Source organism: Mobula birostris, chromosome 16, assembly GCF_030028105.1.
Source record: "Mobula birostris isolate sMobBir1 chromosome 16, sMobBir1.hap1, whole genome shotgun sequence".
NCBI lineage: Eukaryota > Metazoa > Chordata > Chondrichthyes > Myliobatiformes > Myliobatidae > Mobula > Mobula birostris.
The window spans coordinates 67,356,006-67,383,452 of NC_092385.1; the positions used below are offsets into that span (position 1 = coordinate 67,356,006).

General features: G+C 41.0%; 1 protein-coding gene across 2 annotated transcripts in view; it reads left to right on the plus strand.

The window, feature by feature from the left end:
• The first annotated feature begins 237 nt into the window (after window positions 1-237).
• Window positions 238-27,447, plus strand: part of usp4 (ubiquitin specific peptidase 4 (proto-oncogene)) — a 117,680-nt gene continuing 90,470 nt past the window's right edge. Inside the window, exons 1-3 of one of the 2 annotated variants that reach the window (XM_072280772.1) lie at window positions 238-403; window positions 11,701-11,828; window positions 25,845-25,975. In XM_072280772.1, coding sequence (XP_072136873.1) covers window positions 270-403; window positions 11,701-11,828; window positions 25,845-25,975 — 393 coding nt within the window. In that variant the 5' untranslated portion in view covers window positions 238-269. The remainder of the gene's footprint in view (window positions 404-11,700; window positions 11,829-25,844; window positions 25,976-27,447) is intronic. The other variant, XM_072280773.1, reaches the window with a different exon arrangement.

Here is a 27,447-nt window from a genome sequence, read left to right on the forward strand (position 1 = left end):
CTTCGTTACTAAGCAGCCCCGGTATTTATTACTTGCCCCACCCCGATTGGATGACGCATCGATGTGAATGATGTAGGTCCGCGAGTGCGGAGCTTGTACAAGTGAGGGTACCGCATGAACGTGCTCGCAAACGCATCTACGTACGCTCTCGAAGCTCGCCTGGGGAGCTGGGGGTGGGGTTAGGTTGGGGTGGGGTGGGGTGGTGTGGGGTGGGGGGTGTGGGGGAGGTGGAAAGCGTTTTCACTATCCCAGGGTGTCCGGCGTTGCGCATGCGCGCTTCGGGCTCGCACACTCGCTCTTTCTGGGTGAGAGCAATGGCGGAAGGCGGCGTTCCGGATCTGGAGAGGCAGAAAAATGAGATCGGAAACTTGCTGAAGACGGTGCTTGTAAAGGGGGATTCCTGGTGAGCGGGCGTGAAGTGACTTTCGAGGTGGGATGGTGGGTGGGAGAAGGGACAGAAGGAACGGGGGTGATGGGTGGGAGTGGCCGATGAGGCCTTCTCCTGATTTCGGGTGGATTAAGGAAGCGGAGCATTGGACGGACTGAGCCAGTGGAGAATTACACTCATCTCATGTGGCCTAGAGCTGCAGTTCAGCACTTAGCCGCGAGCCAAAGTCGTAGAAATTTATGCTCAGAAGTTCGGCCCATCGCAAACGTTCTGGTACAAAAATTAACTGTTCGGGTGATTCCCACTTTCCGATCTTCGGTTCAGAGATCGATAACTAAAGTTGCTTAGATGAGGATTTCTCATTGGTTGTAGGCTGGTCATGTTCTGCATGGAGGTCGGTCACCAGTGGTGTGCCTCAGGGATCTGTTCTGTGGGACCCCTACTCCTCGTGATTTTTATAAATGATCGGGATGAAAAAGTGGAGGGGTGCTGATGGCACAAAGGTTGGAGGTGTGGATAGTTTGGAGGGCTGTCAGAGGTTACAGCGGGACATTGATAAGGTGCAAGAATGGGCTGAGAAATGGCAGATGGAGTTCAACCCAGATAAGTGAGGTGGTTCATTTTGGTAGGTTGAATATGATGACAGTATTAATGGTAAGACTCTTGGCAGTGTGGAGGATCAGAGGGATCTTGGGGTCTGGGTCCATAGGGCAGTCAAGGCTGCTGCGCAGGTTGACTCTGGTTAAAAAAGCATATAGTGCATTGGTCTATATCAATCATGGGTTTGTGTTCAGGAGCTGAGAGGTAATGTTGCAGCTATATAGGACCCTGCTCAGAGCCCACTTGGAGGACTGTGCTCAGTTTTGGTCGTCTCACTACAGGAATGATGTGAAAACTATAGAAAGGGTGCAGTGGAGATTTACAAGGATGTTGCCTGGATTAGGGAGCACGCCTTATGAGAATAGGTTGAGTGAACTGGGGTTTTTTTTCCTTGGAGCGACGGAGGATGAGAGGTGACCTGATAGAAGTGTATAAGATGATGAGAGGCATTGATCATGTGGATAGTCAGAGGCTTTTTCCCAGGGCTGAGATGGCTAGCACGAGAGGTCACAGTTTTAAGGTGCTTGGGAGTAGGTACAGAGGAGATGTCAGGTAAGTTTTCTATGCAGAGAGTGGTGATTGTGGGAATGGATTGCCAGCAACGGTGGTGGAGGTCTTTTAAGAGACTCCTGGACAGGTACATGGAGCTCAGAAAAATAGAGGGCTATGGGTAACCCCAGGTAATTTCTCAGGTAAGGACATGTTCAGCAAAGCTTTGTGGGCCGAAGGGCCTATATTGTGCTATAGGTTTTCTGTGTTTCTATTGACCTTTCAGGCACTGAGTTCTCATTGCTCAACTCTGCTGTGAAATTTCTGCTAATCTATCATACCATGTCTTCTGGTTCTGAGTCTCTTCAAGGAATGCAATTCTTCCTTTTCATCCTTCATCAGCTCCACATTGCTGTTTTTTGTTCATGATTCTTAAAAGTAATATGGTACAGCTCTTTCTAAGAAAGGATCTCTTCTTCATCATTGAAACTATTGAAGTCTGCACCATTTCGATTTGCAGATTCCGTCTTAGCATCACAAGCCACCTCCAATGGCCACATTTTCAATAATATATGAGTAACAATTTAGTGCAATAGCATGGTGGTCTTCAGATTTATCTGTGGAGTTTGTAGTCAAACCTAGATACCTGTGTGACTTGTATATATACCTGTATATATCTGTTCTAGAGCAGTTGTTCTTGAGAAGGAAATGAGCTACATCTCTCTTTGCTCATTAAGGTGAGGACATCCACATGGGAGCAGAATGCTTTTCCCATTTTATTGGCACTCCCAAGGCACAGTTAGAAGCAGATCAAATTGTTCTGCCAAAATGTGCACTTCAGCTCAAAAAACCACTTCTCACCTTAATAATCATTGATAATTAACTCCTCATTCACGTCAAATATAGACATGTTCTTTCTCTGTAAAAGTGAAACTGAAAAGTGTCAAATATTTATCATGTGTATAAGAGGTGCATTGATTGCATAAATCTACCTAAACTTGACTCTATATCCAAGAATTATAACATAATTGCATGTATGATGCAATGTGGCCTTGTGTGTTTTCCTTTTTACTACCAAGCTATTTACTGGTAGATGCCTATTGGTCACTTTTGGTTGAGGCTCCAAATTACAAGATAGAAACTGGAACATAAATTCTCGGTTTGGCTGTTGAGTGTACTCATCAGGTTCACATTTATGGTAAATGTATCACTGTAAAGCACATTAATTTCTACTCAAATGAATTAATCTTCAGGAAGTAATTTACATGAATTTAAGGAAGTTCGATGGCCCTTCAATATGTCCATCTTAGCTTCTGGTTTCTGGTGTACTGCTATTCTTGGTATTAAGCACAAACTTCTGTACTAAACTTATGTTGTCTTGCCATGCTGTGTGCCACAATGTGTGTCTCTGTGACAACAGATGGAAATTGAAGAATCTCAGTAAATAATTGCAATAACAATCTCATAGATTATTTTTCCACAAGAATGTAGTGTGTTTCTCATTCTTGGTACTACTGCTTTGGTCCTGGAAGCCATGATCAATACCTCTCCAAAGCGTGTGAAGGAAAGTAGGCAAAAAAAAAGCCAGGAAGTACTCAACAGGGCAGGATGCATTTGTGGAGAAATTCATGGTTAATCTTTTAGGTTGATGTTCTTTAACAGGTAATTTACAAGTTGAATCGGTGGTAAGAAAGGCAAATGCAATGTTGGCATTTATTTTGAGAGGACTAGAATATGAAAAAACAAAGATCTAATGCTGGAGCTTTATAAGACATTGGTCTGACCATATGGAGTATTGTAAGCAGTGTTGAGCCTCTTGCGTAAGAAAGGATGTGCAGACATTGGAAAGGGTCCAGAAGAGGTTTATGAGAATGATCCCAGGAAAGAAAGTGTTAACATTTGAGGAGCTTTTGATGGCTCTGGGCCTGTACTCGCTGGATTTTAGAAGAATGGGGGGGATATTATTGAAACCTGTCTAATATTGAAAGGCCAAGATATAATGGACATTGGGAAGATGTTCTTATAGTGGGTGAGTCTAGGACCAGAGGGCACACCCTCAGAATAGAAGGATGTCCCTTTTGAAGAGAGATGAGGTGGAGTTTCTTTTAACCAGAGGGTGATGAGTCTGTGGAATTCATTGTCACAGCTGGCTGTGGAGGCCAAGTCATTGAGTATATTTAAAAGTGGAGTTTGATATGTTCTTGATTAGTCAGGGTGTCAAAGGTTACAGGGAGAAGGCGGGAGAATGGTGTTGAGAGGGATTAATAGATCAGTCATGCTGGAATGGCAGAGCAGACTTGATGTCATGTGGTAAGCTAGAGCCTGGTAGCAATATCTTATAATAACTTGGGAGTAATCACATTCATTTTCTGTTGATTTGATCTGCTGTTGCTTGCAGGGAGGATGGATAGAAAGAAGGAAACTACGGGCTGTTGGCTTAACATCTGTAATAGGGAGATGTTAAAACTATCGAGAATCTTATAACAAGGCACTTGGATAATTTCAATATATTTGGGCAAATTCAACATAGTTTTATGAAAGAGAAATCATGCTTGACTACTTGGAGACACAGGAGACTGCAGATGCAGTAAACTATCTGTTGGAGGAATGCACGAATTGAGCAGCTTCTGGGAGGAAAGGAATCGTCAACTTTGAGTGAAAGCCTTACATGGGACTGAGAGTTGAGGGGTGAGATGGTGAGTATAAAGGCCAGGAGGGGAATGGTGAGACAGAAGTCTGAGGTGATCGGTGGGCTGGGGGCAGGTGTAAGCCAAAAGGCAGGTTATCTCAGGTAGGGTTGGGGTGGATTTGGTGAAATAGATAGATATACTTTATTGATCCCGAGGGAAATTGGGTTTTGTTACAACCGCACCAACCAAGAATAGAGCATAAATATAGCAGTACAAAAACCACAAACAATCAAACAACAAAATGCAAACTATGCCAGATGGAAAATAAGTCCAGGACCAGTCTATTGGCTCAGGGTGTCTGACCCTCCATGGGAAGAGCTGCAAGTTCGACGGCCACAGGCAGGAACGACCTCTGGTGCTGCTCAGTGCTGTATCTCAGTGGAATATGGCCAAAGTCCAACAGTAAAAAGTTCAATATCCGGTCTACAAACACGTTCCTCGATCGTAATGTGACCCGGATTGCACCATCCGTTGTTAACCAGAACAGTAAGCACCCAACTCCTTTACGTTTACCGCTGTCAGTGCACTCCGGTCAGCCCGAACGGTCTGGAAGCCATCTATGGAAAAGTTTCGATTGGGTATGTCCTCGTACAGCCCCGTTCCAGTGAAGCACATAACACCGCACTCCCGAAATGTTCTCTGATGTCTGGCTAGCACTGTGAACTCATCCATTTTATTACCCACCGAACTCTTCTCCATAAGTCTCTGTTGTCTCGACCCGGTCCTCTTTCCTCGACTTTGTGATCCCCCTCTGCATCCTCTGTGTGTTTTCCTCCAGATTTCAGTAGGGGTGTTCAGAAGAGGAGTTCTTTGATTAAGTTAACATTATGCCCTGCATAAAAGGGAATCAGTGATTACTGAATAGTCGGATTCCTAAAAGGCAATTGAAGAGATGCCACTGGAAAATAAATGTGCATGGTGTTTCCATGTGTATTGTCTTATGGAAATGTAACATATAGTGTGTGGAGTGGATTGGTGCTTGGGCCTTTTTGTTTTCACTATTTGAGAAACATGAATTAAAGTACTGAAGGTGTGGCTGCTAAATTTGCCTATGATACAAAGAGAGGCATCAAAGGATATGGGGTGAAAGCAGGGGAGTGAGAATGACTGGAAGAATTGGATCAGCCTGTGATTGAATGGTGGAGCAGACTCAATGGGCCAAATGGCCTACTTCTGCTCCTATATATTATGGTCTTATATAGATGGGTTGTGTGTGGGCAAACATGTAGCAAATGGGATATTGTGTGGGAAAGTGTCAGAATTGTTCATTTTGACGGGGAAAACTAAAGCTTTACTGTAACTAAATTGTGAGATATGCAGAGCTCTGAAATGTAGTGGGATTTGGATGATGTAATGCAGTTTGCAAAAGCTACTGTGTAATTTCAACAAGTAATGAAGAAAGTGAACAGTGTTAGTATGTATTGCTACAGTAATTGAACAGAAAATTAATGCTGAGGGAACTCTGCAGATCAGGCAGCATTTATGGAGAGGAATAAAAAGTATATTTGAGTTTATTCATATACTCTAATGAATATTCTTATGAATGTTTATTCATAAGGAATAAACTTCTGGGGTTGAGACTGGAAAAGAAGGCGGCTTTAAAGCGCCTGCTTCTTTCTAGACAACAGACAAAGCTATTTCCCCTCCTGGTGAAAGACAATAAAAATACTTAAGATAGCTTATGGACATACAATCAATGTATTTAAAGTACATGAGCACCTACATAAGGCGACTGACTGAAGTTGATAAAGTAGTGGTGGTTGGGTGGAGGTGCTGATCCAAGGTGCTTGGAGAAAGTAACTGTTTTTGAGTCTGATGGTCCTGGCCTGGATACTACATGGCCTCCTTCCTGATGGGAGTGGGACAAACAGTCCATGAGCAGGGTGTATAGGACCCTTCATGATATTACTGGTCAAATTCCCTTTGCCTATTCCCTCACATCACTGATTTATCTTCTGTTGTGCTAATTAAATGTGATGTATCTAAGCTTATTGCTGGTAAGCGCAGTAATTGAAAATCTGTGGGTCGGGGGGTGGAAGGGCCAGAAAATACTAGAAAGATTGGATCAGCGGGGTCCAAGGAAGGAGAAGCAAAGATTAAAAACTTCATGTCAAAGCTCATCCAGAAGGGAGATTCTCCATCTTGTTCCAAGCTCTGATCCTATATAACCCCTTTTTAACTGACCTTTTCTCTCAAACGTTTTGAATGAATCACCATCATACAACTTAGAGCGTACTCCCCATTTTTCTTTCTCTATTCTTTTTGCCAATAATACCATGATTATTTGTAGTTAAAGGTGAAGAAAACAATTGCAGCAGAACTGTGGACCTTTTGTATCTTTTATTTTGTACACATGCATTCACATGTTACAAGGTTTCCCTTGGGTTGCCTAATACATTAAGACTTGCTACTTCTGTACAATATTGTTACCAGTTTTAATTGCAAATATACTGCATTGAAACTTCTTAGATATGCTTGAACCGTCTGAAGCAACACAGTTCAAGGTAAATTTATTATCGAAGTATATTAAGTATATGTCACCATATACAGCTCTGAAATTCGTTTTCTTCCAGGCATTCACAGTAGGTAGAAGAAACACGATAGAATCAATGAAATAACACACCCAATAGGGCAGACAACAACAAATGTATTAAATTGAAAAAATGGTCAAATGCAAAAAATAGAAAAGAAAAAATATAATAGCCATGATGAATGAATATGCTATAAATATCGAGAGCATGAGATGAACAGTACTTGAAAGTGAGTCCATAGGTTGTGCCCTTACACTTCCTCCCTTACCACCATTCAGGGCCCCAAACAGTCCTTCCAGGTGAGGCGACACTTCACCTGTGAGTCGACTGGGGTGATATACTGCATCCGGTGCTCCCGATGTGGCCTTTTATATATTGACGAGACCCGACGCAGACTGGGAGACCGCTTTGCTGAACATCTACACTCTGTCCGCCAGAGAAAGCAGGATCTCCCAGTGGCCACACATTTTAATTCCACATCCCATTTCCATTCTGACATGTCTATCCACGGCCTCCTCTACTGTAAAGATGAAGCCACACTCAGGTTGGAGGAACAACACCTTATATTCCGTCTGGGTAGCCTCCAACCTGATGGCATGAACATCGACTTCTCTAACTTCCGCTAAGGCCCCACCTCCCCCTCGTACCCCATCTGTTACTTATTTTTATGAACACATTCTTTCTCTCACTCTCCTTTTTCTCCCTCTGTCCCTCTGAATATACCTCTTGCCCATCCTCTGGGTCCCTCCCCCTGTCTTTCTTCCCGGACCTCCTGTCCCATGATCCTCTCGTATCCCTTTTGCCCATCACCTGTCCAGCTCTTGGCTCCATCCCTCCCCCTCCTGTCTTCTCCTATCATTTTGGATCTCCCCCTCCCCCTCCAACTTTCAAATCCCTTACTCACTCTTCCTTCAGTTAGTCCTGACGAAGGGTCTTGGCCTGAAACGTCGACTGCACCTCTTCCTAGAGATGCTGCCTGGCCTGCTGCGTTCACCAGCAACTTTGATGTGTGTCCATAGGTTGTGGGAACATTTCAATGATGGGGCAAGTGAGAATATAGCAGCAATGTATCCTTCTAAGCTTTGTCAAGGCCAGTCCATGCTGAACAAGTATTGCACTTGATCCTGTGTCTTGTCACATTCTGATTAGAAGCATGAATTTGAACAAAACAATACATATTCATTCCTATGGACAAGTCAAAGATTCTGCTTAGTTCCCCTGAATCAGAGGCATTAGATGGTGGTGTTACAGCAAACTTTCACTTTTAGTTTCGAATTTCGTAATGTGAAACAAAAGATTGGGCCAGTGTCTTCTCATCATTTCTCAGAAGTGTGCTGTCATGGAAAATCCCAGACGACTTCTGTCCAAACAGCAACTGAAAAACTGTAGTTCCAGACATGCTACACCCACAAAGTGCTGAGGAACTCAGCAGCATCTATGGAAAAGTTGATGTTTCAGCCCAAATCGTTGACTGCTTACTCTTTTTCCATAGATGCTGCTTGGCTTGCTGAGTTTCTCCAGCATTTTGTGTGTTGCTTAGATTGCTAGCAAGTGCAGATTTTCTCTTTATGGTTTATGGTTCCAGACCATTTCTGTCTGTGCATCAGTTACCTAAGAGAAAATAAAAGTCATTTCAATTTGCAATTTCTTAGCAAGCATTTATTTATGCCTTGTGTTAGTGGAATTCAAGTTCATTAGCACTACAAACCATGTGCTTCACTATGACATATTTCTGTAAGAAAATGTGATAGTAAAAAAGATGAAAATGTTCATTCTGGGTGCTTTATAAATTTTGCACAATGCAAGATAATTGTACTGACAAGATTTCTGATTTCTGGCAGTTGTCTGTTTTTCTGGGTTACAATCAATTAAAAGACCATAAGACATAGGGGCAGAATTAGCTAATTTGTTCCATCAAGTCTGCTCTGCCTTTCCATCATAGCCAATTTATTGTCCCTCTCAACCCCATTCTCCTGTCTTTTCCCCATAACCTGTGACCTTACTAATCAAGAACCCATCAGCCTCCGCACCCAGTGACTTGGCTACCACAGCCATCTATGTATATTTTATCATGCTGCCAATTAAATTTGGTGATTTGTTGCAGTATATCACGTAGACTTATTGGTCTTTCAGGCCAGTCTTGCTTATACTCAGTACCAGTTTCTTTCTCAATGTGTGTTGCTTAACTATGTACACCTAAAAAGTAATTTTAAAACTTTGTGAACCAGCACACATCTTTTTAAAATCAGAATTTTTTTCAATTTGAGTAAGAAGTCACATGTTTGCAGTTTTTATCACAATTTTCTGTTGAATTGACTACTTTTTTGTAGAAAGTATTTTGGCATTGAGCAATGCCAAATGAAGAATGCCAGGTGAAGAATTTTGCTTCATTGCGCAGTTAGCTTCCAAATTAGAAAAATATATTTTTAAAAAATCAACTGTTCTGCTGTTGACTTTTCAGGCAAAGATTGATCACATGAAGTTGTTAGGGCTGCATAGCTGGAAACTTCAATGCAGGGTGATGCTATGAAGAATGAGAAAAATAAATATTTGAAGGACTTGAGAAAAGTGATCTAGGTTATTACAAAGAAGTATATTTCTATTACAAAAAGCTTGAGTAGTGAACTACTCAAAAAGAGTAAATGCCTTGTTACTGCCTTCTGTTTTCTTGCTTGTTATAAGGGGCTCCATGGTCAATATTGAAAAGCTTTCTCAGTATCCATAGTCAATATTGAAAAGCTTTCTCAGTAACCAAGGCCCCAGTGCCATGCAGTTTGCAATGTTGTTACTGCTATGGGTTGTGGGTGGAGACCAAAGGAGATGTAAGGTGCTCCTTCCCTCCGCTAGCCTGCAGGTCACCCTTGGGCAAAGTGTAGTACCTGCTTACACCACGCCCCCCCCCCTCCAACAGGGTCATGTGAAGTCACAGGAACAGGGGGTGAATGGTCGTATGAGCAACTAGTGCATATCACAAGCCCTGGTTATGTGACCATTAATGCCAAACAGACAATATCTGAAGAGTATTGACAATAGTTAGGGTCATCCATCTTGTAAAGACACTGCCCAGAAGGAAGCAATGACAAACCACTTTAGTAGAAAAATCTGCCAAGAACAGTCATGTTCAAGACCACAATTGCCTATGTCATAACACATGTCACATGATGCTGAGTTACTGCTATTGTTAATATTTCATTTCCATCTGCAGTACCTTACTGAGCTGTACCTACACAGTATTTTCTTGTATTCATTATTCCCTAATGTACTTCGAACGTTTGCTTAATGCATCTTTGCAGTTCATTTAAACTGTGTACATTAACATTTTTTAAATTCCTTTCTGGATTTGTTGTTGTCTCTAAGTAAGAACATCTCTTTATATTCTGTCAAACACCTTTCAATCAGATCACTCCTCAGATTTCACTGAAAGCAGAAATAGACTCATTCTGCTTTTTCCAACATACTTCCAACTTTTTTTTACTTGGGGCAGCATCCTTGTAAATCTTTTTGTATGATCTGTGGCTTTATAATGTCCGAATCAGAATTGTGTGCAAATGACCTGAACTGTTTTTTTTTGGGGGAAAAAACTTGGGAAGAAATGTTGGCTGCAATGCGAGAAGAACATTCTTTTCATCAAGTAGGCAAATTGAGCCAAGGTTAAATTTTCATCTGAAATGCTGCTTTGCTGATAATGTGCAGAACTCTGGAGTGGGGCTAGAAATTGCAGCAATATGACTAATTAACAACCAAGGCAAACAATCACAGACACTTTATGTTTAACCTATCATTGTGAAAATAACGCAGACAAGAGGAAATCTGCAGATGCTGGAAATTCAAGCAACACACACAAAGAATGCTGGTGAATGCAGCAGGTCAGGCAGCATCCTTACATATGGATGAAGGGTCCCGGCCCGAAACGTCGACTGTACCTCTTCCTATAGATGCTGCCTGACCTGCGTTCACCAGCATTTTTTGTGTGTTTTACTGTGAAAATAATCTATTCCCATCTTGCCTCTTCAGTTAAGATTAACAATCATTAAATAATCTTTCAATGAAATTGTTAATTAACGTATTGACCTGTGAGAAACGAGTGTTGAAGAGGTTGCTGTGTTATGAGTACCGTAGTGGTATTGACAGTTGATCATGGCTACCTGTCTAGATAAGGGGACAAATGCACCAATGCTACACTTGAGTAGAGATCTGCTAGCTTATTTAATTTTTTGTCAGCAAAATTTATCTGCTCACATGTTTACAAGTAGTTGTGGTAAACCTCATATGAATGGGGCAGTTAGGGCATGTTCTGAAAGGGCTGCCAAATCCTAGAAACTGGTGAAAGGACAGAAGTATAAATGTTAACTGGATGTTCCAACTAGTGGTCCTCTTCACCTGTCATCCTCAATGCCGGCCTCACTTTTAGGAATATGAAAGTTAAGAGAAAGACACTTTGTATACAAGCATTTTCATAGTTTTGTTTTAGAGTGGGTTAACTGTAGAATACAAAGTCAAGGCAACAAAAGAAAAAATTGAAAAGTAATATATCGTTTTGAGGCATTACTTTTTCCCTGATCCTTACATATGGACAGGAAATGCATCACAGTTAACAATTCTATCACATTTGGAGGCAGACTTACAGGTCCTTGGGGCAAATATCTTGCATATACAAAGATTTAGGAAATGAGGATAGATAAGAGATGGGGCGGCATGATTGTGTGGTGTCATACTGGTGACCCAGGTTCAATTGTTGCTTGGGTTGGTACGTTCTCCCTGTGACTGCATGGTTTCCTCTGGGTGCTCTAGTTTCCCCCCCCCCCACCCCCCACCCCTGTATTCCAAAGATGTACTGGTTGGTCATTGTAAATTGTCCTGTAATTAGCCTGTGGTTAAATTTCTGCGTTGTTCGGCCGTGTGGCTTGAAGGGCTGTAAGAGCCTATTCTATGTTGTATCCCAATAAATAAATGAGAATAACTTCAAATCTCTCTACAACCTATAAATGTTTTGTATTTGCAGGTACCTGATAGACAGTAGGTGGTTTAAACAGTGGAAGAAATATGTGGGTTTCGACAACTGGGATATGTACAATGTCGGAGAACGTGGAATGTTTCCAGGCCCAATCGATAATTCTGGGCTTTTTGCAGGTATTACAGTCCTGTACTCCCAAGCTTTAACTTATTTGAAAACGATGGCACTTTGAACTTGTTTTGGTCTTAATTTTTTTTTGATGCAAGCTTAATATATTAATCATATTAAGAGTAATGCATTGAATCCAAGGCACTTTTCAATTAACACACATCTTTTGCCAATTATTTAAAGAATAATTACCCAGATTATTATGATAATTCTGTAATTTATCTCAGAATCTAAATTGCAATTGAAAAGCAGTAGCTTCTGGCATAGGTGAAGGCTGAATTAGATTCAGCTGCAATGATCCAGCATTTATAAAGTGGGATAAAAGGAATTATAAAGTTGTGTAGCCATGTTTGCATCTGATACTAAGTAGGAGGCACACTAAATGGTATGGACAGAAGTAGGAAATTGCAAAGGGGCACATTGTGACAGATCCGGGGACATTCACTTTGGATCCAAAAAAGATGCATCAGAAACTTCTCTTAATCTGGTTGGAGACTAGAAACTGCAGAGTGCAAATGGGATTTAGATATCCAAGTTTGAGCTATCACTAAAAAGCTTGTATGCAACAATATAACAGTAATCAAAATGGTAATGAAATATGAACCTTTTTTCAAGGTAACAAATACAAAACAAAGAAAGTGATGTAGTTCATTCTCCATCTAGGTTGTGCGTTTTTTTTTGTGTGGACATTGCACCTTAGGTGTCGGGCTTGCCAGGTGGTAATGAAATAATTCATCTCAGTGATAGCTCCTTTTAAACAATTGTCTTATAAGGGGATTTACATAAATTTGTCTTGCATCTCCTTGAGTTTGGAAAGACAAACTATTAATTTTGTCCTTAGAGGATTTTTTTTGCTGTAAAAAGATGTCTATTATGAATAGTAAAAGTCTGATTTTAATGGCCATGTAAGTTTTGGAAAACTCCCGGATTGTAAAGGAAACACAAGTGCAATTCCATGAAATTATAATTATGTTTTATGTATCTGTGTCTTTACTGTTTCAAGAATAATTCTGGAAAGCTATTTGTCGAGATTTAGACATGGTTTATATAAGCAATATTCAGAAAAACAACTTTAAACTTATAGTTGTTAAATTGCCTTGGGTGAGCATTGCAGCTTGGAGAGTACTTCAGGCTGCCAAACAGACAGTAAAAGTGTAGACAATTCACAGATAGATATATGGGTTATTGCAGTAGACAATTTCCGCTTCCCCAAATTTAACCTCCTCTTAAAGGTAGCCCTACTAGAGATTCTGGTTTGTGTCTAATTTTAGGGTCTGGAGAATATAATTGTGAATAGCAAAAGTGTTAGTGGAAAAGCATCTTGGATATAGTGATGTAAGAGAATAATAATGGATCAAAAATGAAGATCCAGAATTGAGGACAATGTCGTAAGTTGAATGGGAATAGCAGACAAGTGAACAAGTGGTAGACATTCAAAAGTGACATTTTGAAAGTTCAGGGCCAATTTATTTTTGTAAGGGTAAAAGGCAAGGAGAAGTCCTAGACATCAGACGATTTTGTGGGTTTGATAAAGTAAGGAAATATGGCATGTATAGGGAACTGAAAAAGTACGAAGGTTTCAGTGGGCACTTTTAAAACAAAGTATAGAAATTGGAAAGATAGAGAGGACATGAACAACACAGATTCTAGAAAAAAATGAAAGAAATTAAGGCAAACCCCTAAGCAATGTAGTAGAAAGATAGAAAGCCTACAGCACAATACAGGCCCTTTGGCCCACAAAGTTGTGCCAAACATGTTCCTACATTAGAAACTACTAGGGTTACTCATACCCCTCTATTTTTCTAAGCTCCATGTACATATCAAAAAGTCTCTTAAAAGACCCTATCATATCTGCCTCCACCACCATTGCCAGCAGCCCATTCCATGCACTCACCACTCTCTGTGTTAAAAAAAAAAAATAATTACCCCTGACATCTCCTCTGTACCTGCTCCCAAGCACCTTAAACCTGTGCCCTCTTGTGGCAACCATTTCAGCCCTGGGAAAAAGCCTCTGACTATCCACATGTTCAATGCCTGTCATCATCTTATATACCTCTATCAGGTCACCTCTCATACTCCATCGCTCCAAGGAGAAAAGGCCGAATTCACTCAACCTGTTTTCATAAGGCATACTGCCCAATCCAGGCAACATCCTCTGCACCCTTTCTATGGTTGCCACATCCTTCCTGTAGTGAGGCAACCAAAACTGAGCACAGTACTCCAAGTGGGGTCTGAGCAGGGTCCTGTATAGCTGCAACATTACCTCTTTGCTCTTAAATTCAATTCCACCATTGATGAAGGCCAATACACCGTATACTTTCTTGGCCACAGAGTCAGCCTGTGCAGCTGCTTTGAGCATCCTATGGACTTGGACCCCAGGATCTCTCTGATCCTCCACACTGCCAAGAGTCTGACCATTAATACTATATTCTGCCATCATATTTATCCTACCAAAAAGAAACAACTTTACACTTATCTGGGTTGAACTCCATCTCCAACTTGTCAGCCTAGTTTTGCATCCTATCAATGTCCTGCTGTAACCTCTGATAGCCCTCCACACTATCCACAACACCCTTAACCTTTGTGTCATCAGCAAACTTCCTAACCCATCCCTCCACTTCCTCATCCAGGTCATTTATAAAACTCACGAAGAGTAAGGGTCCCAGAATGGATCCCTGAGGGACACTGACCTCCATGCAGAATATGACCCGTCTACAACTACTCTTTGCCTTCTGTGGGCAAGCCAGTTCTGGATGCACAAAGCAATGTCCCCTTGGATCCTATGCCTCCTTACTTCCTCAATAAGCCTTGCATGGGGTACCTTATCAAATGCCTTGCTGAAGTCCATATACACTACATCTACTGCTCTTCCTTCATCAATGTGTTTAGTCACATCCTCAAAAACTTCAATCAGGCTCATAAGGCGCAACCTGCCCTTGACAAAGCCATGCTGACTATTCCTGATCATATTATGCCTCTCCAAATGTTCATAAATCCTGCCTCTCAGGATCTTTTCCAACAACTTACCAACCACTGAAGTAAGACTCACTGGTCTATAATTTCCTAGGCTATCTCTACTCCCTTTCTTGAAAAAGGGAACAACATCCACAACCCTCCAATTCTCCAGAACTTCTCCCGTCCTCATTGATGATGCCAAGATCATTGCCAAAGGCTCAGCTATCTCCTCCTTCGCCTCCCACAGTAGCCTGGAGTACATCTCATCCGGTCCCGGCGACTTATCCAACTTGTATCGAGAGCAAGAGGAAAATAGGACCCAGAAGGGAGCAAAGAGGCAATCTTTGAATGGAGCCAGATGGAGTTGAAGTCTTAAATGAATGTTCCTTGTCCATGTTCATTAATACAAAAGAAATTGCCCCACTCCAATAAAATTGTAGAAAAAGTTACCATTAGAAAGTAGTTATTTTTTTTAAGATGGATGTATCTCAGAAGCGAGGGATAAGATTGCTGAGGCTTGGACAATCTCCACTGGTGATGGGTGAGTTGGCAGATAGCTGAATGTCAGGAAATGTGGGACTACCTTTTCATATAGGCAGGAGGGATAAGCTATGTAATTACAAGGCAATTGGTCTAAAGTGATGAGGAAACTATTGGGGAAAAAAAAGAGGGACAGGATAAATTTACATTTGAAAAGACAGTGATTAATCAAACATAATTGGTATGATGTGATGAAGTGAGACCCTGTAACCAATTAGATTGATTTTTTTTTAAAGGATAACAAAATGCATGGATGAGGCAATGCAATTGATCTGAACTGCATGAACTTCAATGAGGTCCCGCTAGGGAGACTGGGTCAAAAAGTTAGAGCCTATAGTTTCTAGAGCAAATTGGATCAAACTTTGGTTTGATAATAGGAGAGAGAGCTTGATGTGTGGGGGGGGGTGGGGGGAGGTTGCTTTTACAACTGTAAGCCTGTGTACCACAGTGATTGGTTTAGGGTCTTTTACTGTTTGTCATAAACATTCAGTATTCATATCCAAAATGTTAATGTTTGATTATTAAGTGTGCAGGTGACATGGTTCCTTCACTGAGCTGGCTTGCCATTTACTGCAGGGTGTGATGTTGATGAGTCGGTAAGATGGGCAGAGCAATGTCAGGTAGAATTTAATCCTGATAAGTGTGAGGTGAAATCCTTTGAGAGGACTAATGAGGATATGACACAATGAATGGTATGACCTTACAATGCTTTGGAAACATGGGACCAAACCAAAAGTCCCTGAAGGTAGCACCATGTGTAGATAAGGTGATACAGGATACTTGACTTCATTAAGCAGGGTATAGAAAGTCAAAACAACATTATTAAGTGTTAACTAGACTGGAGTACTGTGTACAGTTCTAATAGCAATATTGATTAGCAGGTTATTGCCTGGAATGAAGATTCCAATCATCAGAGAATGTAAAAGGTTCCTTGAGGTAGAGGTAGTTGAAGGAGATTTTTGATTGCACTGTACCAAATTGAAGGGCACGGATAGGGCAGATAATGAGAAACCCCATAGCGAACGTTTAGAAAATCAGAACACCTAGGAGGTTTTGAGGGGATCCGAGGAATAGTTAACCCATAGTGAGGTTGGAATCTGGACTATAATGCCTAAATGGGAGGGTAGAGGCAAAATTCTAACATTTAAGGTGAACATTTGAATTGTAAAGGCCTATAAATTGAAGGGCCAAGGGCTGGAAAGTAAGATTGGTGTAGAGTGCATGGATGTGGTGGGCTAAAACAGCGATCTCCAACCACTGAGCCGCAAGGAAACGATATGATTTGGTGATATGAATCAGCTGCACCTTTCCTCATTCCCTGTCGCGCCCACTGTTGAGCCATTACGCATGCGAGGTCATTACCTGCGTGTCATCCGTGTCAGCGCAGGAAGGAGATCAACTCCTTAAGCTCGCAAATGACAGTGGGCTGAAAAGTATGTTTGACATAACATCTCTGCCGGCATTCTGGATCTAAGTCAAGGCTAAATATCCTGAGATAGCCACGGAAAGCACTGAAAGCATTGCTTCCATTTCCAACGTATCTCTGCAATGAATGCAACAAAAACTAAATTGCGGAATAGACTGGACATAAGGAACCCCCTTCGAGTATCGCTGTCTCCCATCACCCCCCGATGGGACCGTCTTGTTGCAGGAAAACAAGCCCAGGGCTCCCACTGATTCAGCGATATTGGTGTGTTGCAATGATTTTATATGTTCATACGGGGAAAATATGTGCTGTGTGTTTAATATCCAAACGTCACTTAAAATGTTATGATGCTATTGACTTATAAGTGACTTATATAACCATATAACAATTACAGCACGGAAATAGGCGATCTCGGCCCTTCTAGTCCATGACGAACGCTACTCTCACCTCGTCCCACCGACCTGCACTCAGCCCACAACCCTCCATTCCTTTCCTGTCCACATACCTATCCAATTTTTCTTTAAATGATAATATCGAACCTGCTTCTGCCACTTCTACTGGAAGTTCGTTCAACACTTACTTCAAGCTCCCCTGTCCTCCCCTGATAATTGACTTATCACTATATTCATGTGAGGAAAATATGTGCTATGTGTTTAATATTAAATTCATTAGATAAACCCTTTTAGGAACGAAATTGAGTGTATTAGCCACTTATCACCTATATTCTGGTCGTGTGTAATACCCCCCCCCCCCGAACAGAATCGCCAAAAACGATTTGCAGAAAAAAAATCAGCAGGTACACGCATGCGCAAGGCTTCATGGTCATTGTAGTCTTTCTCTGGGTAAACGCAACGTATTTGACTGCTACTCTTGTCCGTTGACAACCCTACTCCCCTCCACCCCCGGGGTTGGCCGGTCCGTAAGAATATTGTCAATATTAAACCGGTCCGCAGTGCAAAAAAGATTGGGGACCCCTGGGCTAAAAGGCCTGTTTCTGTGATATGATATTTTGTTTTTTCTTGTATTCTTTTTCATGAGAATATTGGCAGATTGTACATGGTTCATAAAAATGATCAAAAAATAAAATTGTTGGAAATTTTCAATGCTGAATTTTGAAGCAGACTTACCATAATAAACTACAGCACAGAAACAGACCTTTTGGCCCTTCTTGGCTGTGCCAAACCATTTTCTGCCTAGTCCCACTGACCTGCACAAGGACCATATCCCTCTATACACCTCCCATCCATGTATCTGTCCAATTTATTCTTAAATGTTAAAAAAGAACCCGCATTTACCACCTCATCTGGCAGCTCATTCCATACTCCCACCACTCTCTGTGTGAAGAAGCCCCCACTAATGTTCCCTTTAAACTTTTCCCCCCTCACCCTTAACCCATGTCCTCTGGTTTTTTTCTCCCCTTGCCTCAGTGGAAAAAGCCTGCTCTATCTATACCCATCATAATTTTATATACCTCTATCAAATCTCCCCTCATTCTTCTACGCTCCAGGGAATAAAGTCCTAATCTATTCAACCTTTCTCTGTAACTGAGTTTCTCAAGTCCCGGCAACATCCTTGTAAACCTTCTCTGCACTCTTTCAACCTTATTTATATCCTTCCTGTAATTTCGTGACCAAAACTGAACACAGTACTGCAGATTCAGCCTCACCAATGCCTCATCATAACATTCCAGCTCTTATACTCAATACTTCAATTAATAAAGGCCAATGTACCAAAAGCTACGACCCTATCTACCTGTGATGCCACTTTTAGGGAATTTTGTATCTGTACTCACCCTCACTTTTAAATGAAATATTAATATTTGCTATTTTTTCTGTTTAAAGTTGGTTGGACTTGTTCTCACTTCAGTCACAATTGTGACTTCCTTCTAGAGATTTAAAATTGGTATTTGTTCTAGCTGCTTTAAAATATTTGTTGGAAGGAATTAATCCTCATCATAGAAAATAGGTGCAGGAGTAGGCCATTCGGCCCTTCGAGCCTGCATCGCCATTTATTATGATCATGGCTGATCATCCAACTCAGAACCCCGCCCCAGCCTTCCCTCCATACCCCCTGACCCCCGTAGCCACAAGGGCCATATCTAACTCCCTCTTAAATATAGCCAATGAACTGGCCTCAACTGTTTCCTGTGGCAGAGAATTCCACAGATTCACCACTCTCTGTGTGAAGAAGTTTTTCCTAATCTCGGTCCTAAAAGGTTTCCCCTCTATCCTCAAACTGTGGCCCCTCGTTCTGGACTTCCCCAACATCGGGAACAATCTTCCTGCATCTAGCCTGTCCAATCCCTTTAGGATCTTATACATTTCAATCAGATCCCCCCCTCATCAATAAACACAGAACCAACGTTTGCAGGATCATACTAGACATCCTTTCTAAAATAGAACTGCTGAACAGACTTCTTGGCTGAAAGCACTCCTAGAACATCAAGGGGTCAGATTAATGTGTGCTGAGTCTATTACATGGTTGGCTGCTGTTGATAGCCATCTCAGTGGTTCAGAATAGATACAGTTGCTACCCATGAAATCTGTTTGTTTCAACTCTGTAATGGTTGACCAGGACTGAGCCCTTCACCACCTTTTTATTTGGAAGAAAAGTGTTTTTTTTTCTAATTTGAAGACACGTAAATCAGATTCAACAGAAGTGGATGATTGACGAGATGTAACTAAGTTTCCTATGGTATTTCGCAGCCTATTAAGCCAATTACAAAGCTAGAAATGTAATTTGTGAGGAGAAGGCAAAGAAGCTGTAAGGGGATAGGCAGAGGGTATTGAAGTGGAAAATGCAAGATATTGCACTCCAGTTTTTGTTTTAAAAAGTACATTTTAAAATAGAGTTGAAGGATATTGTAGTTTTGAGACAGCCTGATGGACTTAGTACAGTACAGTGGAGAAATCCCAATGGCTGAATGTCTTTACTCATATTTTCTACATTCTAATATATTAAATTTGACAAAATGTACATTGGAGTTATTGTGCAGTTAAATAGCCAATCTAGATTTGCTAAATGTTTCAAGAATTTGTTTAATAACATGCCTTATACTGAATTAGTCAGAGGGATATTCTGATTCTATGTATTGAGTAGATAATGCTTAATTTGTAATTGTTTCCATGTAGCACATGCACAAACTTCACCTCTCCCCAAATTAATCAGCCCTTTGTCACAACTAAGAACCAATTAGCATAGTCATAGCACTTAATCTCATTGATTAGATTTTTGAGAATGCCTTATTTACTGCTGCCAAACATATTCTGGAATTCAATAAAAAAATACTGCAGTATGTTTGCCAGTTTTCCATGGCCACCTTTGTCTTTATATCTCTGAAGGATCACCATCCTGATTAATTAGTCTGACCCTGCTATTGCCATCCAGTGGTCACATGTACCAAACCTTTATTTGTGTCGGGAGCAGCTGTGAATCCTCATCATATCATACCCATTCTGAACAACAAAAGACTTCTACGACTGCAACTTGTACAGAATGCTGAAGGAACTTAGCAGGTCAGGCAACATCTATGGAAATGAATAAACAGTCAATATCTCAGACTGAGGCACTTCAGGGCTTAATGAAGGGTCTTAGCTCAAAAGATCAACTACCTACTTTGCTCCACTAAACCTGCAAGAGTTCTGATTAACCATAAGACATGGGAGCAAAATCAGACCATTCAGCCTATTGGGTCTGCTTTACCATTCATCATGGCTGATCCATTTCTCTCTCAAACCCATTTTCCTGCCTTCTTGTAACCTTTCACACCTTGACTAATCAAGAACCTATCAACCGCCACCGTAAATATACCCGGTGATCTGATCTGACCAGCTGCCCTGATTGGTCCTACCAAAGCGCAACACCTCACATTTGTCTGTATTAAATTCCATCTGCCACTTTTTTTATCCCATTGTTCCATTTGGTCTAGATCCAGCTTGCAAACTCTGATAGTCTTCCTTGCTGTTCACTGCACCCCCAATCTCGGTGGCATCTATAAATTTGCTGATCCAGTCAACCATACTATCATCCACACCATTGATGAAGATGATGAACAATAACAGACCCAGCACTGATCCCTGCGGCACTCTGCTAGTCAAAGTCCTCCAGTCAGTGAGGCAACCATCTTCTCCCATAAAGCCACTATCTATCCTAATTTACTACCTCATCTCGAATGCCAAGTGAGTGACCAATATTCCATGCAGGATCTTGTTAAATGTTTTGCTAAAGTTTATGTAGGTGACATCCACTGTTTTGTCTTCATCAACTTTCCTGGTGACCTCTTTGGGAAAACTCTACAAGATTGGTTAGACACAACCTACTATGCACAATGCCATGTTGACTATCCCTAATCAGTACCTGTCTATCCAAATACTCATGTATCCAGTCCCTTAGAATACTTTTCCCCCTACTGATGTCAGGCTCACCGGTCAATAATTTCTTGATTTACTTCTAGAACCTTTCTTATAAAGTGGAATGGCATTGTAGCGATCCTCCAATTCTCTGGTATCTCAACTATCACTAAGGATGATTTAAATATCTCTGCTCAGGCCCCTGTAATTTCTGCACTTGCTCCCACAGGGTTTGAGGACGCACCTTGTCAAGCCCTGGGAATTAGCCTCAAGACAGCAAACACCTCTTCTAATCTGTATAGGGTCCTTGATCTCACTACTGCTGTGCCTCACTTCTATAGACTATGTCCATTTTCTGAGTAAATATTCAGGGGCAAAAAATCCATTTAAGATCTACCCATCTCGTTTGACTCCACACACGGATTACCATTCTGATCTTCGAGGATCAATTTTTTGTACTTTACAATCTTTTTGCTCTTAATATGCCATAATCAGGATTCTCCTTCACTTTGTCTAAGGCAACCTCATGCCTTCTTATAGCCCTTCTGATCTCTTAAGTGTTCTCTTGCATTTTTTATACTCCATATGTACGTCATTTGTTCATACCAGCTATACAACCTCCTTTTATTTTCTGAACAAAGGCCTCTCAATGTCTCTTGAAAACCAAAGTTCCCCAAATGTGTTATCCTTACCTTTTATTCTGACAAGCAAATATGAGTTTTTTACGCTTAAAATTTTACTTTTGAAGGCCAAGTACCAAGTACATCTTTGCCAGAAAACAGCCTGTTCCAATCCACACTTGCTAGATCCTTTCTGGTAGTGTCAAAATTTTCCAATTTACAATCTCAACCTGCGGACCAGACCTACCAAATAATGCATTATGATTACTAGGTGCAAAGTGTTCCCCTACACAATCTCCTGTCACTTGCCCTGTCTCATACCTTAATAGCAGGTCAAGTATCGCACACTCTTTCGTTGGAACTTTTTAAGTACAGATTAAGGAGCCTTTCCTGAACACATTTGACAAACTATCCCTTCTAGTCCTTTTACAGTATGGGATTCCCAGTCAATATATGGAAAGTTAAAATCACCTAATATGACAACCTTGTGTTTCTTATGTCTGTGATCTTTCTACAAATTTGTTCCTCTAAATCCTGCAGGCTGATGGGTGGTCTATGATATTGCCCCATTAACATTTGCCTCACTAGACGAGCTCTGCAGTCTTTGTCCTGACTGAACATTGCTGTGACATTTTCCCTGGCTAGTAATGCCACCCCTCCCCCTTTAATCCCTCCCACTCTGTCATGTCTAAAACAATGGAACCCTGGAATACTGAGATGAAAGTCCTGCTCTTTCTGCAACCAAGTCTCACTAGTGGTTACAATATCATAATTCCATGTGTTGATCCATGCCCTGAGTCTATCTGCCTTTCCAACAATACCTCCTGCATTGAAATTTACACAGCTCAGAACATTAGTTGCACCATGCTTAAACTTTTGATTCCTGACTTTGAGGTCTTAACAGCTGTCTCCACAACCTCTCCACTATCTCTTCTGGCACTCTGATTCCCGTTCCCCTGTAAGTCTGCTATAAACTTCACCCATGCAGCATGAAGAAACCTTCCCGCTAGAGTACAAGTCCTCCTCCAGTTCAAGTGCAAACTGTCACTTCTGTACAGGTCTCACATTTGCTGGAAGCTTTTATGTTGACTCTGATTTCCCTTGTCAGTGCAGTTGCATCATCCTGCCTTTAGACTACTACTACTTTGGGATGTATTTATCCTGCGTCTTCTGAATTGCTTCCAGAAATTCCAGACATTGCTGCTCTACCATCATCCACGCTAGTGTCTCCTTCCAATCAACTTTGGATAGCTCCTTTCTCATGCCTCTTATTCTCCTAAAATACTGATACATCTGACTTTAGTTTTCCCCTTTCAAATTACAGAGTGAATTCTGGCACATTATGATCATTGCCTCCTTAGGGTTCCTTTCTGCAACACCCAGTTCAGAATATCTGATCCCCTAATTGGCCCAGCAACAAACGGCTCTAAAAAGTCAGCACATAAGCATTCTACAAATTCTCTTTCTTGGGTTCCAGCATCAACCTGATTTTCCCAATCTACTTGCATATTGAAATCCCCCTCAGCTATCATAACATTGCTCTTTTGACATGCCTTTTCTGTCTCTCATTGTAATTTGTGATCCACATCCTGGCCACTGTTCTGACTCCTATCAGGGTCTTTTTTATCCATGTGGTTTTTAACTCTACCCAAAAGGATTCTACATCATCCAATCCTATGTTACCACTTCCTAAGGATTTTATTTTATACATTTTTAACAACCGGACCAAAGCACCCCTTACTTGCCTGCTTGTCTACTTGCCTGTCCTTTCAATACCAAGGTCTGTTGTCCTTGGACGTTAAGCTCCCAACTATAATCTGCTTGCAGCCACGATTCGGTGATGCCCAGCAGTCACACATGCCAGTCAGTATCTGTGCTACAAGATCATCTACATTATTCTGTACACTGAGCATTCACAAATAACACCTTAAGTCCTGTTTCAGTCACCCTTTTTGATTTTGTCCTCCTTTTACACTGCAACTTGTCCCACTTACTGCAATTTTGCCCTATCATCTGCCTGTCAGTCTTACTGCACATTGCCTCTGTTTGTAAATTAACAGCCCTATCACTTTGATTCCCCCCCCCCCGCCAAATTTGTTTAAACCCTCCCCAAAAGTTCTTGCAAACCTGCCCACAAGGATATTGATCCTTCTGGAACTCATCCCTTTGGTACAGATCATACCTTCCCCCAGAAGCGATCCCAATGGTTCAGAAATCTGAAATCCTGTCCCTGGACTGGCTTCTGAGCGACGCACTCATCTGCCAAATCCGCGCGCCAGTGATTGCTACCCTGGAGATCTGCTTTTCAGCTTTCTGCATAGCTCCTCAAGTTCTCTGTTCAGGATCTCCTTGCTTTTCCTATCTATGGCGTTGGTACCATATGTACAACTGGCTGCTTGCCTTTCCCCTGTAGGATGCTATGGACCTGATCCAAGATATCTGGCCTTGATTCGTGGGAGACAATGTATATTCTGAGTGTCTATGGCATCCCCAGACTCTCGGGTCATCTGCTCTAGCTATGGATTCCCTTCTTGCCCCCTCCCTCAGAGCCATTGTGCCAGAGACCTGGTTCACCTTATTTTTATTTACCCTTGCTAATGAATTTAAAGTGTGCCACTGAAAAAAGCCAAAATCACGCAAAAGCTTTTTAAAAAAAAAAATCTTTCTCCACCGGACCTACATGAAGCCTCTTCTGCTGATTCGACTACAACTGTGCCGCCAGAAAAGTACCTCCAGTAATTTTTGTTTTGCCCAAGGTTTTCAGCATCTGCAGGATCTCAGGTGTTTACTTATCTTTGAGAAAATATGTCCATGTTCCTCAAAGTTCAAAATAAACAGGAAATGTTTGCTGCTAAGGAAGGTTCTACCAGTTATTAAATACAAGGGTTCACATACTTTTTTAAGCCTGGAATGTGAATGATTAAACTATAAACACATGCTAGTGTATTATTAGTTCAGGCAGATAGCGTTTGTCTATTATTGTGACAGATGAAGATCAGACCACATTTTATAAGTAATTAAAACAGAAAACCAGATAATTGCAGAAGGTTCATGAACTTTTTCTTGCATGTCGTATGTCATCAAATACTACCCTGAGATTCATTTTCTTGCAGACATTCGGAGTAAATACAAAGAAACATAATAGAATTAGATTAGATTATAAGGACACGCAGTCCTCTTTTATTGTCATTTAGTAATGCATGCATTAAGAAATGATACAATGTTCTTCCAGAATGATATCACGAAAACACGTGACAAAACGACTTAAAAACTAACAAAAACCACATAATTATAACATATAGTTACAACAGTGCAAAGCAATACTGTAATTTGATAAGAACAGACCATGGCACGGTAAAGGTCTCAAAGTCTCTTGGAAGTCCCATCATCTCACGCAGACGGTAAACCTCTAGTGCCGCCAACTTGCCGATGCAGCATACTGGAAGCATCCGACCACAGTCTGACTCCGAGTCCGTCCGAAAACTCCAGGCCTCTGACCAACTCTCCGAGCACTGAGCACAATCTCTGCCAAGCGCTTCGACCCCGGCCCCGGCAATAGGCAAAGCCGAGGATTTGGGGTCTTCGTCTCCAGAGATTCTGGATCGCACAGTAGCAGCGGCAGTGAAGCAGGCATTTCAGAAGTTACTCCAAGTGTTCCTCCATGCTTCCCACGGCTGTCTCCATCAAATCCGGATTGTGCACGGCCCCCTAGTTACACATACGATATTCATTCGGAGCGGCCGCGCACGCTGTGTCGCGCCACCATCTTCTCCTCCCTCCTTCGGGAATCGATGAGAATCAGTGAGAAACTGTACACAGCAAATATTGTCAAACAACCAATCTGCATTGTGCAAACACAAAAAGATAAAAAAAAATAATAATAAGTAATCATTGACAACAAGATTTGTGAAGTCCCTGAAAGTGAATCTATAGTTTACGTAATCAGTTCACTGTTTGGGTGAGTGAAGTTATCCACAATGATTCAAGAGGCTGATGTAAAGCTGCATTCAAGATGCTCTTTAACTGTGTTAACTGATATTTATGTGTTCATATTTATTTAAACTTTGAACTGTAATTTGAGTTTCTAATGTTGCAATATCTTAAATTGTAGTCTCTTATTAATCTTTTGTGCAGAAGTAGAATCTCAGGTCCTGAAGGAACATTTGATTGATGAATTAGATTATGTCTTAGTTCCCACTGAAGCTTGGAACAAGTTGGTCACTTGGTACGGTTGCATTGAGGGTCAGGAACCCATTGTACGAAAGGTAAGACTATATTAAAATGAATTTTGAGTTATTTGAATATTTGTACTTCATTTTACACAGTTAATTTTGAGTTCATTATGATGTTCATTTATATTGTAAAGTAGAAAGCAGACAGCAAGCTAATGTTTAGAAGCAAAATTCGTTCAAGGAAAGCTAAACTGTTCATCTCTTAAAATGCTGGCGAGGCTGCAATTCATTTCCATGGTTGTTCTGAGGTCTTTCTATACCAGCTTGTACATTACGTATTATTTTTGTTGAATAAGACTGGGTCACATTTACTCGAACAGGAAACTAGTTTTATTTTATAACAGTCACAGATTTTCAAATTATTCTGAAAATGCCAGGATTCAATCTCTCAGGATCTTAATTGGTAGTCCACTACTAATATCGGTACACAATTTTTTGTATATATATTGGGAACATAGCAACCATTTAAACTGAAGCTAATATTTTCTGCACATAGTTTTTCATACCCAGGAAATCCATGCATTACCTTCCCTGCTTTGTGGCATTTTTAAATGGTGCAACAAAAATGGCAAATACTGGAATGCAGGCTATCTTTCATTTGTAGAAAGAGAAATGGAATTAATATATCAAAACTGCAACTGAAAATTAACTTCCTTGTTTTCCAGTTTTAACCTGAAACAATTTTTCACTCCTCAAAGCTCACAGTACGTTTATTATCAAAGTATGTACACCATATACAACCTTGAGATTCATCATCTTTCAAGTAGCTACAAAACAAAGAAACACAATAGAATTCTCAAAAAATCCCACACCACGAAGTCAAACATCCATTGTGCGAAAAAGAAAGAACAAATTGTACAAACAATCAATCTGCAGAATATGAACCACAGAGTCTCCAAAAATAAGTCCACAGCTACGGAAACGTCGACTGCACCTCTTCCTAGAGATGCTGCCTGGCCTGCTGCGTTCACCAGCAACTTTGATGTGTGTTACTTAGTAGATTTGTTTTGTTAGTTGTCTGCGAAATGTCACTGTGTCTCATTGGGTGTCATCTTCTTCAGAGACTCTTACTGATTTAGACTTTTCAACACTTCTACATTTATTTCAGACTTCTAGCATCTGCTTTTTTGTTTGTAATTTTTCAGAATGAAAATGGGCATTTTCATCTTTAATGGTACTGGTCTGATTCTCAGAAAACCAATTTCATTAAAATTATCTTGTGTTAATTTGTTTTCCACGATGGACTTCAAAGCTGTAGAAATATTTTTGTAAGATTATGAGATTGGTGGTTATACTAAGCATTTTGTATGAACTGTTAGCTGTATTGAATGGAGAAATGTTTAAATTTTGGAATCCAAAGTTAGGAAAATGACTTCAGTGAATTTAGTAGAGACAAAAGTCTGGTTAACTTACACTTTTGTTTTCTTTCTACTATTAGGTTTGCACAGACACAAACAAGTGTAGTAGCTTCCACCCTGCTATTTTTTTTGGTAGCTACTTTGTTT